Here is an 18,751-nt window from a genome sequence, read left to right as displayed (position 1 = left end):
ACACTGCGCCCCTGTATAGATTTTAAAAGACTCAACGATATCACCATTAAGAACAAAAACCCCTTGCTCCTTATCAGTTGAATCCCTGTGCAAGGCTACCATACTCACTAAATTGGACCTCTGTAAGGCCTATCAAATCATCAGCATCAGAAAAGGAGATGAATGGAAAACCGCCTTCAATGCTCCTCTTGGACACTTTGAATACCTCGTCATGCCCTTTGGGTTGACCAGTGCCCCTGTAGTATTCCAGACACTCAATGACATCCTTCATGACATGTTAAATAGATCTGTGTGTGTCGATCTAGACGACATTCTCATTTTTTAAGTCCGTGGAAGAACACATCCAACATGTTCGTCTAGTCCTGCAGTGTCTCCTAGAGAACAAACTATATGCCAAACCCGAGAAATGTGAGATTCATGCACCTTCTGTTATTTTTCTCAGTTATATGATTGCACAGGGGCAGCTTCAACTGCATCCCGCCAAAATAAAAGCGAGTGGTCTGTCCCCACCTCCAACATGACCTGGGGCACAAAGGAGTTTGTGGCAGCATGTACTGTGTACACACAGCATACATTTCTGCTACTATGTGGTATACTCGGCCAAGGTTACCAGTGTTCTTAGTGCTATTATCGTACAGCGTTTGCATCTCCAGTGTTTTGTCGCCGGTGACTAATTATTCATGTCTCTGTCTGCTTCTCCCGGATCAGCGAGATCAGCCGCATCCATCTCCAGTCTCAGTGCCTCTGCCTCCATACCTTCAGCTGTGCTGTTGCTCCTCAGGTTTCTGTGAGGTTAAAGGTGGGCTCGTCCGGGATTTGAACCCGGGACCTCTCGCACCCAAAGACATTAAAAATGCATGCCATGCAAGAGTTCGGGTTTTAGGAGGTTAAAGCCAAAAAGCCATACCTCCAACATGGAAACAAGGCCAAGCGACTCAACTATGCACCAAAAAATAGCGACTGGGGTGCAGAAAAATGGCAGCAGGTGCTCTTGACTGAATGAGTCAAAATTTTGGCTGTAACAGAGAGCAGCTTATTCGCGGAAAGGCTGGAGAGCGGTACAATAAGAAGGGCAACTCTGTTTTGCTTTATCTGTCTGTTTTATAACATCTGTATTTGACAGGTTGCAGTCATGTAAACAACATTTTCGTTCAGAAACAAAGTGTAGACTTGCTCCTCAGGTTTCTGTGACCCACAGAGGTTAAAGGTGGGCTCGTCCGGGATTTGAACCCGGGACCTCTCGCACCCTAAGCGAGAATCATACCCCGAGACCAACGAGCCAACATCTACAGATTTTAACAGTAGCCTTGTGGACCTGTGGTTGGACTTCTAACTGGTGATGTGGCAACTTGGCAGTCCACAGTCTTAGCCAGTCCAACAGCGCCCCCTTGTGGTCGCAATTATATGTTCCTCTGACTGTTGATGAAAAGTACTCATACTGGTAACTGTTGGCACGCAGAAGATTAAAGAAAATTGAAAAGACTGATGTCTCCAGAATTCAGTTTTTAATGCTGTATATATTAAAATTGCTCTGGGAGTTCTAGTTCTAGTGGGAGTTAAATTCAGACTTCAATTCATCTCCATCAATAACTGCAAATCCCCCACAAGCCGTCCCACAAGGTTCAGTTCTTGGCCCTCTCCTTTGACCTGCACATTAAACAAATCACCAAAACAGCCTCTTTCACCTCAAGAACATTGCCCGCCTCAAGCCATCCCTCTCCTCCACAGCTGCAGATACCCTCATCCTTGCCTTCATCACCTCTCGTCTGGACTGCCGCAACTAAAATACTCAATAAGCTCCAATACATGCAGAGAGCCAAAGAGGAACTGCCACCCGCTTGTTCATCCACTCCGGGACCTGTGGCCACATCACCTCCATCCTCTACAAGCTCCACTGGATCCCCATCCCCAGATAATCAATTTTAAAATCCTCCTCATGACCTACCACTGATGATGCTGTTTCTCCTCCCTCATGTGTGATCGATGCAGCTACATGGGAGACAGAAAAGGTGGTTAAAGAGGCACAAGACACAGAGTGAGATCCCTGTAACGGTCCTGCTGGTCGCATGTTTATCCCTAATGTTGCTCGTTCTCAGTTATATAGTGTACTGTGTGCACTTTGGTGTGCTTCCTTTTTTGGCAGAGACTGGGCGTAGTTTTCTAGGTGGCTGGAAGTTGGCTCCGTCTCAGCTGGAACTCATCCTCATCAGCACATTATAAAGACTGGACCGCTGAAGACTCGTCACAAGACGTTTCCACTAGTCTGTGGTATAGTTGGCCAAGATGACCAGTGTTCCTAGTGCTATTATCCTCCAGTGTTTGCCTCTCCAGTGATTAGTTATTTGTGACTCTGTTTGCTTCTCCCCGATCAGTGAGATCACCTGCTTCTGCCACCATGCCTCCAACCCTCTACCACCACTGCCTCCATCGCAACGCAGGTAATCTCTCCACCTGAGCCCTGTGCTGTTGCTCCTCACGTTCCTGTGACCCCACGGATGTTAAAGGTGGGCTCGTCCGGGATTTGAACCCGGGACCTCTCGCACCCAAAGCGAGAATCATACCCCTAGACCAACGAGCCGATGTATACAGATCTTAACAGTAGTCGTGACGACCTGTGGTTGAACTTCTAACTGGTGATGGGGCAACTTGGCAGTCCATATTGATGTAATTACTATATTCAGAAAGTAACATGTAAAGTATAAAGTACTGAAGAGAGCCACACAGCCTGTTCACCCCTCTGTCATCAGGCAAAACGTTTTACAGCATCAGGACCAGCTCAGAGAGGTTCTGCAGCAGCTTCTTCCCCCAAGCTGTCAGACTTCTGAACACCTTGCTGCTCTCCACCACATGACATAACCTCTCTGGACATCTCAGGATTACACTGCACTGACACTTTATACCAGTCCACCATCATGGCTGTGCCTCCTATTTGTACTATGCACAATCACCACTAACATTATGGGCTAGATCTTCACATAATTGTTCAACGTGTTCTTATACGTCTAGTATAAAACACAGCAGCATAAAAGATGGTGCTGGCCACCTCAAAGAGGTAGAACATCTGCAGCACCTTGTTGTTCAATAATGTGGTGATGTGCTGTATGTACTGCTACAGGTTTCTGTATTTGACAGGTTGCAGTCCTGTAAAGCACATTTTCTTTCAGAAACAAACTGCAGTATTGCTGCTCAGGTTTCTGTGACCCCCAGAGGTTAAAAGGTGGGCTCGTCCGGGATTTGAACCCGGGACCTCTCGCACCCTAAGCGAGAATCATACCCCTAGACCAACGAGCCGACGTGTACAGCTGCTCACAGCTGTAGTTGCATGCTGTGAGGACCTGTGGTTGAACTTCTAACTGGTGATGTGGCAATTTGACAATCCACATCTTATCCTGTCCAACAGCGCCCCCTGGTGGTCAGAATTATATGTTCATGACATGAAACACTGAACCCTAGAAGCACTCATACTGATAGCTGGTGGCACACAGAAGATTGATGAAAATTGAAAAGACTGATGTCTCCAGAGAGTTCAGCTACTGAGCTTTCTGTCCACAGCTGTAGTTTGAGTTTAGAGTTTGATCTGTTGTGCACATTGGGATTGACCAATTATCATTTTGCACATATACGCCAGCTTTTCTGCATCAAAATATGACAAACAGATGTGGAGAGTTTAATATTGTATATATAGAAATTGCTCTCATCTCATTTATACATCAACTCTCACTATAGTTAATGTATATTCTAGAGCTGTCTATAGGCATCACTACACAGTAAGTCAGTTTGATCCCTGTGATCTTATGAAGGGCTCCGGGATTTGAACCCGGGACCTCTCGCACCCAAAGTGAGAATCATACCCATAGACCAACGAGCCTATCTGTGCTGGATGTGACCACCCAGGTCACACAACACCTCTTGGACAACTTTAAATAAAAAAAATTAAATACACGAGTATAAGAAACTGGAAGATACTGTGATGTTAGTACTGAAGTATGTATGAGAAATGGTAAATTAAAGCTTTTGTGCATTTGCAAGTATGTACTTCATGTCACGCCTGCACAAGTCAGTGCCCCACTTGGGCCACCGCAGTCAATACAGGCAGGACAAACCGCTGTTTTTCTGAGTTTATGAGTATAAACAAGCTGTTAATACAAACTGCCTTAACTCTGTTAACCATCACTGGCTGTAATAATGGGAAAAATTATATTTGCATTAGATCAAAATTTTAAACCAAATTTCTGATCTCTGCCATGATAACATTCTGTACTATAAAGCTGTAAATCTGCTCACGAGATGGGTTCAAACCACCGACACCTCTTCGTTTAAGAGTGTTCCCTGATCTCTGTCTTTAGAGGCAGTCCTCAATTTTTCAAAGCACTAGGATTTGGTGTTCAGCTTAGAGTTAGATCTTTGTTAAGATTAGAATTTCTATGTATATGGGTTAAGGACAGATGTGGAGCAAGGTTGGTTGACGTTTGTTTGTGCATGTGTGTGTGTGTGTGTGTGTGTGTGTGTGTGTGTGTGTGTGTGTGTGTGTGTGTACCTGCACAGGTCACAAAGTGGAACAGATAGTGGATCTGGTGAATGGAGAGGAGGAGCCTGTCCACTTCTCTGTTTCTCTGTCATGAAGTCATCTCTTCTCTCTAATGACCAGCAGTCACTTGTGTTCAATGATCTAAAATTACAATGAAAATAAAATGTGTTGAGGAGCAACCCAATGAATGGTACATGGTAATATAAATATTATACTGTCTATTAAAAGTGAAACTGCTCCTGTATCCTCAAAGTGCTGATTTAATTTAGCACAACTGTAATATCACATCATCACAAGTTTGCTTTTAAAATACATCCTGACCTGAGTAACATACAAAAGAATATAGAAATGTGTTACTGAATTCACAGATATATAAGTGGAAGGTTTATTTTTATTTTCAAACATTACTTCCTATTTAAACAAAAAAACAAGCTCTCAGCCCAATATAACCATGCATCATATTACTTTAGTTGAAGCAGACTTTAGGAGAAAGTGCACAATCTTTACGTCACTTTCAAGTAGCCAAGTAGACCTCAGACCTCTGAACACCTTGCTGCTCTCCACCACATGACATAACATCTCAGGACCACACTGCACTGACACTTTATACCAGTCCACCATCATCTCTGCGTGTCCTGTTTGCACTACAGACATTCACCACTGAGGCACTGACTCATGACTCTGACTCTGACTCAGCATCATTTACTATCAAGTAAATTGTACAGTTCTGTGTTCTATCATTCTGGACGATATTATATTGTTTCTCTTGCACATGTATATAACATAATATACTACTGGCACTCTATACCCATCCATCATCACCGCTGTTCCTCCTATATGTCCTATGTACAATCACCACTAACGTTATGGGCTAGATCTTAAAGTAATTGTTCACCACATTCTTATACACTACTCACAAAAAGTTAGGGATATTCGGCTTTCGGGTGAAATTTCAGGATGAACCTAAAATGCACTATAACCTTAACAGGTAAACTTTATTTGACCTTCTCTAAACTTTTGAATGCACATGTCCATCATGAGACCATGACGACACCTAACAATTGATCAACAGTACCTCGCCATTGCAAGGCTTCAAACAGGATGTTCTCAGAGGGAAGTGCCCACTAAGCTTAGAGTGTCACAGAGTGTCATCAGCAGGTTGCAACAGAGATACAGAAAGACTGGAAGAGTCACAGGAAGTCATAGAAGTGGACGTCCTTTGGCCACATCCCACACTGATGACCGCTTCTTTGTGAACAGTGCCCTGCGGAACAAGATGATGAATGCCACTCAACTCCAGGCACATTTGAGGTAGGTGAGGGGCACCCAAGGGTCACGTCAGACCATTCAAAACGGTTTACATCAGCGTGGTCTGCATGCTAGATGACCTGCAAGGGTACCTGACCACACAACCAGGCACAGGCATCATCGTCTTGCATGGGCCAGGGAGCATTTGCGCTGGAACTCATCTTCATCAACGCATTATAAAGACTGGACCGCTGAAGACTCGTCACCAGATTGTTTCTGCTCCTCCATGGTATAGTTGGCCAAGATGACCAGCGTTCCTAGTGCTATTATCCTCCAGTGTTTTGTCGCCAGTGATTAGTTATTTGTGACTGTTTGCTTCTCCCTGATCGGTGAGATCACCTGCTTCTGCCACCACGCCTCCAACCCTCAACCTCCATTGCCAAGCAAGTACTCTCTCTACCTGAGCCCTGTGCTGTTGCTGTTGCTCCTCAGTGACCCCAGTGTTAACCCAGAGACCCCAGATGTTAAAGGTGGGCTCGTCCGGGATTTGAACCCGGGACCTCTTGCACCCAAAGCGAGAATCATACCCCTAGACCAACGAGCCGACATATACAAACACACACAGCTGTAGTTGTGTGGACCTGTGGTTGAACTTGTAACTGGTGATGGGGCAACTTGGCAGTCCATATTTTATCTAGTGCCATCTAGCGCCCTCTGATGGTTGTAATTATGCATCCATCCTGGCACTGTACACCTGTTAATCACTTCTGGAGAGAAATCACAGAGTCACTATCTGTCTTCCTGGGCTGCCACATCCCATTATGTCCTTCACTCTGCCTACTAGGAGACATATCTACAGTCAGCCTGAACAAATCAAACAGCAGATTACTCTTCACAGCCCGAACCATCAGTAAGAAAACAAACCTCATGTACTAGAAATCAAGGTCATAGAAGTGGACATCCTTTGGCCACATCCCACACTGATGACCGCTTCTTTGTGAACAGTGCCCTGCGGAACAAGATGATGAATACCAATCAACTCCAGGCACATTTGAGGTAGGTGAGGGGCACCCAAGTGTCACGTCAGACCATTCAAAACTGTTTACATCAGCGTGGTCTGCATGCTAGATGACCTGCAAGGGTACCTGACCACGCAACTAGGCACAGGCGTCATCGTCTTGCATGGGCCAGGGAGCATTTGCGCTGGATGAGGGACCAGTGGGCCTCAGTGCTGTTCTCTGATGAAAGTCGATCCACATTGAGCAGAAATGATGGCTGCCAACAATATTGGAGAGGCCAAGGAAAGCGCTATGCATCAGCCACTGTTGTCACCGGACGAGCCTTTGGTGGTGGTGGTGGTGTTACAGTGTGGGCAGGTGTGTCTAGTCAATACAGAACTGCACTTAAGACTGAATGGTGAATGGAGGGGAGGAGCCCGTCCACTTCTCCGTAATGAAGTCATCTCTTCTCTCTAATGACCAGCAGTCCAGCCTCATTTTGCAGCCCATGAGCGGCACAGTGGCACCCAAAGACAGGTTAGTGACACTATAACATAACATACAGGTTAAAAAATGTGTCATTGTTGCACATATTGCGAAACTAATTCCGTAGGTTAAGTTCATTTTAAACTTGTCACAAAATGAACAGCTTGAAAATCGATGTAAAATTCAGTGAGTTTTGGTGATTTTAGTTGTTGATAGACTTCTTGCCTTAACTTACAGAGGGAGGCACAGCTTCTGTATTCTAATAAGGCAATTTCCACAATTTCTATGTGGGATAAATTTCTGGTGTTGGATGTAAGTTACTGTGTTGGTCGATAGCAAATCTAAAGTTACGCATTCATCAAAATGTTACATAATGTCTTCACATTATGATAACTCAGTTTAAAAAGCTTTTAAAAACTTACGTACACTGAGATTTGTCTGATGTTTTTCTACGTCTATTTAAATGTTTTAACGTTCTTTCACGTTTTGCTTTCTCTGTCTGTGTTTAACCACTTCTCTATTTGACAGGTTGCAGTCATGTAAAGCACATTTTCTTTCAGAAACAAACTGCAGTATTGCTCCTCAGGTTTCTGTGACCCCCAGAGGTTAAAAGGTGGGCTCGTCCGGGATTTGAACCCGGGACCTCTCGCACCCTAAGCGAGAATCATACCCCTAGACCAACGAGCCGACGTATACAGCTGCTCACAGCTGTAGTTGCATGCTGTGAGGACCTGTGATTGAACTTCCAACGGGTGATGTGGCAACTTGACAATCCACATCTTATTCTGTCCAACAGCGCCCCCTGGTGGTCATAATTATGTGTTCATCTGACTGTTCATGACATGAAACACTGAACTCTAGAAGCACTCATACTGATAGCTGTTGGCACACAGAAGATTGATGAAAATTGAAAAGACTGATGTCTCCAGAGAGTTCAGCTACTGAGCTTTCTGTCCACAGCTGTAGTTTGAGTTTAGAGTTTGATCTTCAGTGCTTTGAAAAACTGCTTCTCCAGCACATCAAAGAAAACATCCCAGCCAGCCTGGACCCTCAACAGTTTGTATTCAGAACCAACAGATCCACAGTGGATGCAGTCTCCACTGCCCTCCATTTAGTCTTCACACACCTTGAAAATAACACTTGAATCAGAATGCTGTTTGTTGATTTCAGATCAGCATTCAACACAATCTCCCCTGTGAAACTGATGCTCAACTCTGTGCTGAGGCACCACACAGATCCCAGACTGGTCAGATTGGTGGTCACACCTCCTCCACTCGAGTGCTCAACAGGACCGCGTGCTCATCCCCATCCTGTTCACGCTGTACACCTATGACTACAATTCCAGACATGGAGACAACTCTGATGTGAAGTTTGTGGGCGACACCATCATGAGGCTAAAAGTGGGCTCGTCCGGGATTTGAACCCGGGACCTCTCGCACCCAAAGCGAGAATCATACCCCTAGACCAACGAGCCGACATACACAGCTGTTCACAGCTGTAGTTGCATGCTGTGGAGACCTGTGGTTGAACTTCTAACTGGTGATGTGGCAACTTAGCGATCCACATTTTATCCAGTCCAACAGCGCCCTCTGGTGCATGAAAGATTGCACTGTCCACCAATGACTGGTAGAACATCTGCAGTATGTTGTTGCAGATCTTGAAGCCTCTGAGCCTCCGCAGGAAGTAGTGAATCATCACTCCTCACTGCCCTATAGAAACATTCTGAGTTTTATGCATGCTCTGAAGATGTTTAAGAGTGAGCAAAATACATCAAGTGTAAAAGTTCATCGTTACTATTGTGTTCAGTTTCCACTTGTGAGCTGGCCAGTCAAGACTTTTCACACTAAAGCAAAATTTAGACAAAATGATGGTATTTCTGCTCATGCTTCTACCATTAAGAATATTTCACACTTAGAGGGTTGGAAAAGACAGGTTTCCACCAAGACTTGAACTCAGATCACCAGATTCAAAACCCAGAGAGGAAGGTGGGACAGACAGACCTGGAGGGCTGACTGAAAGACTGCACCAAGGTGTCAATATTTAACCTCAACTAGAAGCAGCGGGTTTGAATTCACCAGAACCTGGACTTTACAAATACAGCTGTATGTATACTGAAACCGCTTGACTCCACACAGATGATCTCCATGGAACTAATTATGTGACTCCCAAAGCCACCTGATGAATTCATCGTGTCATAATAAAGGAGGTGAATACTGAATACAGAATACTAAATTGTAAACAATACAAATAGCACAAAGGAAGCAAATATTGAATGGACATACTGTATATGGAGTGGATCATCATGTGCAGTACATACATGTATATTGACAGTGTATTATATGTGCATGTTAAAAATGGTGCATTTTAAACTGTGAAAATCTACTCTGTAATGCAAGTGAGTGGATGTTTTGGTGTCAGAGGGTTATTGATACTGAATGAGATTTTAGATGACTTGTGGAAAGAAACTGTTCTTCTGTCTGCTTGTTTTGTTGTACAGACCTCTTTAACACCCTACAGAGGGGAGAAGCTGGAACAGGTCGTGTCCTGGGTGTGACAGGTCGGCGGTGATACTTCCTGACTCTGGACACGTTTAAGTCCTGAAAGGAGAACGAATAACAAAATAGCAACAACACATAAGTCTTATTCTAAACCTGACGTGTTTCCTAAAGCTGGAGGACTGACAACATTTAGAAATGACATTTGTCCTGAAAAAAGAGAAAAGGAATTAAAGCATTTTATTTCAAGGTCAACCTGCCCAATAACTGTAATTCTGGCAGGACCTCCACACGATGTTATAACTACATTGAAAAGCTGTCCTCATTTAACACATTTTCCTTTTTTTAAATATCTCAAAATGCATTTCTCATATTGTCGACATAATTATCATGTGTAAACATGCATGCTTCAAAATGTGAGTGATAAGGCTTTCAAGGTACCAATCACAAGGTGACTTTCTTTTCTTTGATTTTTATTTTTACAAATACAGAACTTTTTTGACACTTGTGACAACACAAAACAAAGAAAGACCTATTTCTTCTGGAATCATTTATACCCGTGTACATACATGAGTACACAGTCCAGTATTATGTGCACTTACAGGTGGCAAAGACAGCATATTCCTGGGTAAATCTGTGAAGTGAGTGCATTTTGATGACGGGACATTCGGCCTCTCTCCAATCCTGTCACATTCTGCGAGGGACACATGTCACTTGTTGCTTTGTATAATGTGCAGTAATACAATGGACTCAATGAAGCCACTAACCTGATCAAACTACTGGTCAATATGACTGCACTGACAAATCAAACACCCCTCATGTGTCGTGTTCACAATGCACGAAGCAGTCTTCCAAACATGTAGTCTGTGAAAAGCCTTGTGACAATTAACCAGGAAATATGCAAATATACAAACTCTGTTGGCCTACTAAGTCGGCATAATGAGGCATAATGATGAAAAAAACCCAACTGAAAGCACAATGCGTCTGATTGAGTCCTGTTACAGCAACATGTAGCGGGTCAGGCCCCCTCCTCGAAGCTCCCGTAGGCGCTGGCAGTGCCGCAGCATGTTCAGAATCCCCTGAAATCGCTTGTCCACTTTTATCTGAGCAAATTCACGGATATCATCCTCCACCACAAAATACTGACCTGAAAGACATTTTAACACAAAGTAAGACCAGCGCTGTTTGTATGCATTCATGATTTCTGCAAACAACAGCCCTCTTGCATGGTTTTATGTCCATGTTACAGATGTGAAGGTGTTCAGGGCTGCACATATTACAAATACACATTATACATACAACATTCATCAAATCATCCCACTAAATGGATGCATAATCCAAATCATCAGTCACAAACAGTGTCAGCTGCTGAGCGAAGGCCTGCTGTCTGTACCTTTGGTGTCTTTGTTCTCTTGGTCCTTAAAGCGCTGGCGCAGTTTGCGTGCATGATTGTTGAGAGTTTTCACCGACTGATGGAGGATTTTGTACTTAGCCTTTACAGCCGTGTTAATATTCTGCACCGCAGCATTAAGCTGGTCATATGATACACGTCCTTTCATGTACCTGAGTGACACACAACGTTCAGCCTTAGAAAACAACATGAAGCTTAAAAAAGACACACACATACACAAAAGTGATCTCTTGGCAATACGAAACCCCCTCCTCTTTAAAATGTAGAGTCGGAGGTATGGTCAAACAATGTCAGAAAAGAGTGAAAGCATTCAACTCTGCTGATCCCCAGATGGTCAATTTAAATGTGTTGTTTTGTCTGACCAACAGTTCAAAACCTAAAGATGTTCATTTTACAATTGCATGAAACAGAGAGAAGCAGATGTTGAGGAACACTTTAATAAGCCACTTCACCACCCGCTGCTTATTGAGTCATCAAACGGCGACCACGGAGGACTGAACAGGCAAGAAACGCCAACATATCCTGAGATGAAAATAAGAGGAAACTGCGTAAATCCTGAACCCTTGGTGAGCAGAGTGAGGTGCGTAAAGTGGTCTTTATTACAGGTACTGTCGGGATGACTCACTCATTCAAACAGATGGAAATATTTCTCCGCTCCATCTGTTTGCATTATAAACATGCAATGCCATCTAATAAGAGCACCACTTGCTTTTATGTGCATGTTGGGTGGTGGGTGATGCATTGAGGGGTAACGTATTTATGCTCCAATTTGGAATAATTTTAGAATTGTGTCTGAACTTGTTGAATTCTTGTGTCATGTATCTGAATGTGGACAGCTGTGCAGCTGATTGAATTTAGCTCATATCAGTCTGTAACCTCATCGAGAGATGTTTTAGCCACTCGACATCTGAACTACAGGGACATTCAACAACATCCTAACTTGGTGACTAATTTAAATAATTCTATTCAAGTCCCTGTCAATCATCTTATTTACTGTGTTTAATTCTAATGAGGGAAATTATAGATACATATTGATATTTCTGTAAATCTTTTCATGGATTTCACAGTGTTTTCCACAGTGCCTGAGATGATTGGAAGAAAAATAAGCCACGCAGCATTAGTTTGAGGCTGAGTCTTGCTAATCCAAGCCCAGGGCCGTTACAAATCATTTCAGCTCCACTCAGAATATTCTGCGCCCTGAATTAGTCCTGTTAAGCAGTGTTGACAGCCAGGCTAATTACTGCTCCTAAACTCTATAAATAAAATGTCCTTTCGAGTGCAGCTGTTCTACTGTTGTGGTGGTTAATGTACAGTTAGGAAAGGTTGGCTGAGATCTGAATTGGTGGAATTTGTCAGAAACAACACACAACCTGAAAACGAGAGCTCAAGGTCAGACTTCTTTTCACCTCTGACACTGGATCTATATTAGATTAATGTGGTGTTTGGTTAACATTATAAGCTGATTGAGCATCTTTTGAAAAATGACTGCAGGAATTAAAAAAGTCCAAGGTCTTACAATAATTTCAGAATTGCTAAATTACTTGGATTAATAATGCACCGTGGCTTTCATTGTGATGTTCATACCCCTTGTCTTATCTAATAGATGAACACTATGTCCAAAAAACATCATGAACAACATCAATAATCATGTCATGTTGGATACTAGAAGGATGACACTTACTGAGGGATGCTCTCAAACTCTGGCAGAGTGATAAACTCCATCTCTCTGATAACGCTCTTGTTGGTCTTCTTGACATTTTCCAGCTGAGCTGGCTGAACATCTGCTGCTTCTTTCTGGTTCAACGGTTCACTTCCACTGTGACATGAGAGGACATTGAAGAGGAGACATCAGTCAGTCAGAGCTGAGGGTTGTTTTCTATTGGCATGGTACTGTGTGTTTGGATACAAGGATAGTTAAAAAAGGAGGGAAAAATCTGGGGAGGAGCTGTGAAGGCAGCTTCTGCTCTGTGTTAGAGATAAGCTTTGGAAGATAAGATTTACCCTCATAAACAGTTCCTAGTTCATGCTGCTAAGTAAAGAGACAAAGACGCACTTACAAACCCTGCAAAGATCCACAAAGGTCGATTCACAGTGTGCAATGTTGACATTCAAACACCAATACTGAGTGTGCAGCTGTTTAACACATCCTGATGTTATTCAGATTATTTCCATGTTTTTCATCTGTACTCTTTGCAGGTTTCAGTGGGAATGATTGAAGACTTTGTGTCCTACCAGCTCCTGGAAGTTATCTGACATCTTTCTGATCCAAAGTCTTCACTCTAAACACCTTCACGCTCTCGCGTATTGCGCTTAATCTAATATTCTGAATATAATGTGTATTTTATTTACTTACAACTGAAATTCTCTTTCTCATATTGTGATTTTACTGTCATCTATGTGTCCTCTGTGCATCTATTGCTTGTCTGTCTGTCCTGGATGAAGGATTTCTTGGGGCTTAAGGGATTTTTTTCTGTGGAGCTTCCCCTTATTTAAACTGAAGATAGAACACCTTACACATTATCCAGACTGTAAAACGTTCAAAGGCAAATTAGTGATTTTGAGCGACCTAAACTTATTCCAAAAGCAGCTTGACAAATGTAAAAATTGGTTTATACTTTCTCTGTAGTTTGGCTGTACTGAACGTCATTTTTTACATTTTAAGCATCTACTGAGGATTTGTTTCAGTACAGTCCTGTTCTGTAAACACAATGCCATTTTTAAATTTCAGGATTTAGAAGAGCTGTAACTTATGAATGTTTATATTATCGATTCATCTGCTAGTAATTTCCTCCAGTGATAGTTTGGTCTCTAAAACATCAGAAAACTGTGAAAAATGCTCATCACAACATCCCAGAGTCCAAACTGACGTCTTCAAATGTCTTTGTTTGGTCCAACAGTCCAAAACCCAAAGAGATTCAGTTTCCTACAATATTAAAACTAGAAAAAGCAGCAAATTCTCACATTTGAATAAACTGTTAACATCAAATGTTTTGCTCGAAAAATTACTTAAACAATTATCAAAAAGTTGCCTATTAACTTTCATTCAGTCCTTTCAATCCTTGCAGTCTTTAGCACTGTTATATTTGTAATTTGATTAAAGGTCTTCATTGCATTAGATTAATAACTACATACAAGTGATGCAGTTTGTACAGATTGGCTGATCTACTTACTGCAAGTACACAAATCTGGAAGCTATTGCTGGCCAGTCGGCACAGTACAAAATCATAGGTTTGTATTCTATTCAAAATACAAAATGACCAATGTTCTGTTGAAAGAAAAATAAAGCAAATAAAGCCTCATTTATTCTCACTTTGCTGGGACTTTCCTCCTGGGCATGTGCGCAGGTATGTTGTCCTTCATGTGCTGGACATCCCCCAAATACTTCTGGGATGATTCCTCAAGTTCCTGAAACACAAACAAATGTGCTTCATCAATGAGTACTTCTGAAGTCATTTAGAAACAGTGTCTCCATTTATCCACCAGAGAGCACTGACGAGACGAATTTATACTCTCAAATGTCCCACTTACTGCAGATGTCAGTCAGACTTCTTTAATAACCACATTCAGCAGATACTTATCTGTGTGTGTGCGTGTGTGATTAAAAAAGCAGAATAATATATGGATAAAAATCCAGTATTGATTAGGTTCTAGGTTAATGTTAATGTGGCTGGGTGAATTCACTGTTAGCAGCTGTATGAAGTGTTGATTTTACATGAGCATCAGCTGCACGAACTACAGGCTCCCAGTTTACCTTGAGGTGCTTTAGTTGCTCTTTCTGTTGGTCAACACATTGTTCAAACTCCTCCAGAAGTCTCTCGAGTGCAAAGAGTTCTTGTCCAAGTTTCTTCATCTTATTTTGAGGTAATTCTAAATGCGGAGAGAGAAACAAAGAACACAATGACACCTTTAATGACACGCTGCTTTAGCTTTACACAATAATGAAACAGAAGCCAATGGACCCACATAAATCACTCTCATACCAGCAACTGACAGATCCAGCAAGCGTTGTAAGGATGATATCCTGTCATGAATGTGGTGGCTGACATCCTCCAGCTCACTCATTTTCCTGAAAGGCCGACACATTCAATTGATTCAAAAAAAACAGCCACAAAATACACTTTTTCGTGTTTTTTCAAAAGAAATATGTCCCCGGTGTATGGAGACCACCTTCTGTCTTTTTTGCTCGCTCCACAAAAATGTGCATTCCAAAACGCCAGTCACATTTGACTCCCTCTGTGACGTCTGACAGGGCTTAACAACATTATCAGACCCATGAATAGCAAATCATCTTCTGAGAGTTGATTAAACAAAGAGTAGTATGTATTTGTTGTTTTGGATGGATACTTCTGTACTGTCAGTGTACTACAGGAGAGGATCATCAACACTGATGGAGAACCATCGGCTGCCTCTGCCCAGAGTCTGTTTCCAGTTAAGAAAATTCAGTATGCTTTACAGAATACATAATATGTTCTTTTACATAGCCTTTTTTAACAACTCTGACTGGAAAATGTAACATTACACGTAAATAAATAATGTATACTGCGCAACTGAAGTGGTAATTAATGATACTTTTGATTATACTTTGTTTATACAAGACTGTATACTACAAACACGTCTCAAAAGGAGGCTTTCATCTAAATATAAATGTACAACAAGTGCATTGTGATAAGCTAGTCGAATATGGAGATGAAAATCAGTCTAGCAGCTGACTGCAGTGTTGATGGAGTCCAGGGACGCTAACTGCTGCTCATCAGGTCACGGTTCCTCACAGAATGATGGAAAAAAGGCCCATTAATGTCTGACTTCTTTATTAATGCGACAGTAGTTACTTTTGCTGCCCACAAACTTATGTGACCGGTATTATTAAACCGCATTTGCTGTTGCCACCATCAAGGAGGTGTCACCAAATCCTGGACTGAAATCTTCGAGAGCACTACTTTAACGCTGTTAGCAGCTAATAACAGACACCAGAGTTGTATCAATAAAAGAGGGAAACGCCTTCCACCCCAGGGTTGACACTGCTCTGCGTGTGTGTGTGGTGGTGCTTTTAATACACGGACTGATTCAGTTAACTTACACTGCCTTACGTCCTCTGTTGACCACCGTTGCTCCTCTTCAGTGCTGCGTTCGCGGTTCAATCTGAATTTGAAGCGAGACACAAGACGCAACGTTCTGCGCACGCGCTGTCTCACTGTACGTCATAGATTTCTTCTTCTCCTTCTTCTTTATTGGAGGTTTGTAAACAACTTTCAGATGCATTACCGCCACCCACTGATCTGGACTGAGCTAATGATACACCCTCTCTCTAAGCGTCAAAACAATAAACACAATAGAAATGATTAAATTTAAAAAGAAAATAAATTGAATAAATAAAAATGATCAAATTCTATTGATTATTCTTGTTAATCCTGAACAGTAGAGGTGTTCTTTTAAACCTTCTCTCTCTCAATCACGCTCCTGGCAATACAATTTAAGGTTGTTTCTTCTTCCCCACAATATTCAGACTTTGTATTACGATGCTTTTCAATCACATAAATCATTGAGACCCGTATGACCTCTCCTTAGTCTTGTTATAACCCTCTCCACTTTCCTGTTTCGTCCTCCAGACCCTGCACTCTCAACTAATGGTTATTCTTGAAAAGATATCTTATTACTGCCTCTGCTGTTCTACCTGTCTTACTCTCTGTATAAATCTGTAAATAACTGTAGTAATTCCTTCTGATGTGTGAATTAAAGACTGCACAATTTCCCCCACATTCTCTCTTATCAGTTCAAGAAGGCTTAGATGTATCTGTGGCTGTGGCATGGATGTATAGGATGTATAGCAGGCAGAACAACAGGTGGAGAGGAACTCCAGCATTACCATTTCACTCGTCTTTGTTTCAACAACCCAACCACGGCTCTTTGTTGGCCTTTTTCCATGTTCCCAGCATGGCTCATTAGCACTTACTGTTGGACGGTTATTATGTCCTCGTAAATTCACAGAACATATCATCATAATTCGCTGTCTTCTTGACTCCAGCGGCATTTCTCCCATGCCTACCTGCAACACTGGCACACATGTTGTTTTAAAAGCTGCACTTCATATCCTTTAATGCTGACCTATTCGCCACACACCCATAATCCAGAACTGATTTTACTGAACCTATCGCTTTCAAAGCAAACCTGTGAGCTCCTCACTCACATTTAAAACCTTTTTACGCTTATTAACATTTCTGTTGATATGTAGAGGTGGGCCTAGCATCAGACCACACTCCTTTTCAACTCCTCGCTGTATAAACACATTTGGACCTCTTCTTTTCTGCAGCTCTTTTAACTGTTACCAGCAACTGTTCCACCACGTTCAACCTTCCTACCTCTTTTCCACAGGGTCCCATCATCTATGCACAAATATCTCCCTATACCTCACCCAATATTAAAAATCATTATTGAAAACACACTTCCTCGTGGCGTTCTATTATCCACCAAACAGCTTTCTTAAAAAGGTCTTCCCACTCTCACTTCTGTAGAGCATCCCTACAAAAATTTACTCATCCACAGATTTTACCTGATATTTCTAATCTTTTAGAAGCTTCTTCCACATCAGAAAATAACGCTACCACCACCCTCTTATTCATTTGTGTCTTCTTTGCCTCTGATTATAGGCTTACTGTTGGATCCCTTCTTCTCTAAATGCACTTTGATGGTTCTACCAAAGATTCTCTGCTTCCACATGATATCTGGCCTTTATGTGATTAGACGTTCATAATTTCACATGTGTGATGTCAAGCTTTCTGATGGGTACTAGAACTGCTTGTTTCCAACTTCCTGGTAATTTTTCTTCCTGCCACTCATATTACATAAATATAACATGACCTCCAAAGCTACATCAGACAGATGGTCCAACGTGGTATCGCAGATTTGATCTTTTCCTGGAGCAGTTAGTCCTGGTTTACAGATAGACCATTAATTGCACGATCCCTCTGTTCCTCTGTGGCTCACAACATTCATCATTCCACCATGGAACAAACTTAATTGTCTGAAAAAATTGTCTGACTAGTTGGCTAAATTACAGCATTTCTCACATTTCTATTTAATACTTATATATTATTTTATCTATCCATATTTTTAATATTCTTGCAAAGCATCTACATGCACTTAAAAACATATTATGTCCCAAAGGTGTGAAACGACTCTTCACTGGATTGGCACCAGCCCTCCACTATTGAAAATACGACCCTCATGCCAGGATGATGGAGGTGAAGGTGGTGCAGATCCTCCTTCATCATGCTGACCAGTTTCATGCTGCTGACCTCTCCCATGTCATTGCTGCCACAGCGAATGATGAGTACATCCGGTGCTGCTCTTCCTTGCAGGGAATGGAACAAGATGTTTATGTGAAATGGTCTCAAAATAGTTTGGTTATATTTAGACACAATATGAATAAAAGACTAATCATCTCCTGTGAGGAACTGCAGTTAAAACACAGACCACCAGTCATATGTTTCAATGTCTCCCAGCTAGAAGCTATTTACATAATCTTGGATTTTGAGGGAGGTCAGTCAGTGTCCTGCAACACTAAAAAATGAACGAACTAATGTTAAAA

At 42.1% G+C, this 18,751-nt stretch overlaps 1 protein-coding gene and 6 non-coding genes across 8 annotated transcripts; all 7 read right to left on the bottom strand.

Moving 5' to 3' along the window:
- Positions 1-1,209: 1,209 nt before the first annotated feature.
- Positions 1,210-1,281, bottom strand: trnap-agg (transfer RNA proline (anticodon AGG)). Its single transcript has one exon. It is a non-coding gene; the product is annotated as a tRNA-Pro (tRNA).
- A 1,225-nt stretch (positions 1,282-2,506) lies between these two features.
- On the bottom strand, positions 2,507-2,578 carry trnap-ugg (transfer RNA proline (anticodon UGG)). Its single transcript has one exon. It is a non-coding gene; the product is annotated as a tRNA-Pro (tRNA).
- A 641-nt stretch (positions 2,579-3,219) lies between these two features.
- Positions 3,220-3,291, bottom strand: trnap-agg (transfer RNA proline (anticodon AGG)). Its single transcript has one exon. It is a non-coding gene; the product is annotated as a tRNA-Pro (tRNA).
- Positions 3,292-6,308: 3,017 nt separating this feature from the next.
- trnap-ugg (transfer RNA proline (anticodon UGG)) lies at positions 6,309-6,380 on the bottom strand. Its single transcript has one exon. It is a non-coding gene; the product is annotated as a tRNA-Pro (tRNA).
- A 1,495-nt stretch (positions 6,381-7,875) lies between these two features.
- On the bottom strand, positions 7,876-7,947 carry trnap-agg (transfer RNA proline (anticodon AGG)). The gene has a single exon. It is a non-coding gene; the product is annotated as a tRNA-Pro (tRNA).
- A 715-nt stretch (positions 7,948-8,662) lies between these two features.
- Positions 8,663-8,734, bottom strand: trnap-ugg (transfer RNA proline (anticodon UGG)). Its single transcript has one exon. It is a non-coding gene; the product is annotated as a tRNA-Pro (tRNA).
- Positions 8,735-10,236: 1,502 nt separating this feature from the next.
- Positions 10,237-16,358, bottom strand: ska1 (spindle and kinetochore associated complex subunit 1). 2 transcript variants are annotated; one of them, XM_076733647.1, is made up of 7 exons: positions 16,244-16,358; positions 15,147-15,232; positions 14,918-15,033; positions 14,477-14,571; positions 12,848-12,982; positions 11,149-11,318; positions 10,237-10,902 (listed from the first exon to the last, which is right to left on the bottom strand). In XM_076733647.1, the coding sequence occupies exons 2-7, from the start codon at positions 15,226-15,228 to the stop codon at positions 10,754-10,756; spliced, it is 747 nt and encodes a 248-aa protein (XP_076589762.1). In that variant the 5' UTR covers positions 15,229-15,232; positions 16,244-16,358; the 3' UTR covers positions 10,237-10,753. The 2 variants fall into 2 exon arrangements, with proteins under 2 accessions (XP_076589762.1, XP_076589763.1); XM_076733648.1 differs by having other exon boundaries at positions 10,324-10,902; positions 16,254-16,322.
- Positions 16,359-18,751: the final 2,393 nt, after the last annotated feature.

This window comes from Chaetodon auriga, chromosome 6 (genome assembly GCF_051107435.1).
Source record: "Chaetodon auriga isolate fChaAug3 chromosome 6, fChaAug3.hap1, whole genome shotgun sequence".
Taxonomy (NCBI): domain Eukaryota; kingdom Metazoa; phylum Chordata; class Actinopteri; order Chaetodontiformes; family Chaetodontidae; genus Chaetodon; species Chaetodon auriga.
Note: the sequence above shows the minus strand (reverse complement) of the source record. Positions and strands in the feature narration are given on the sequence as shown.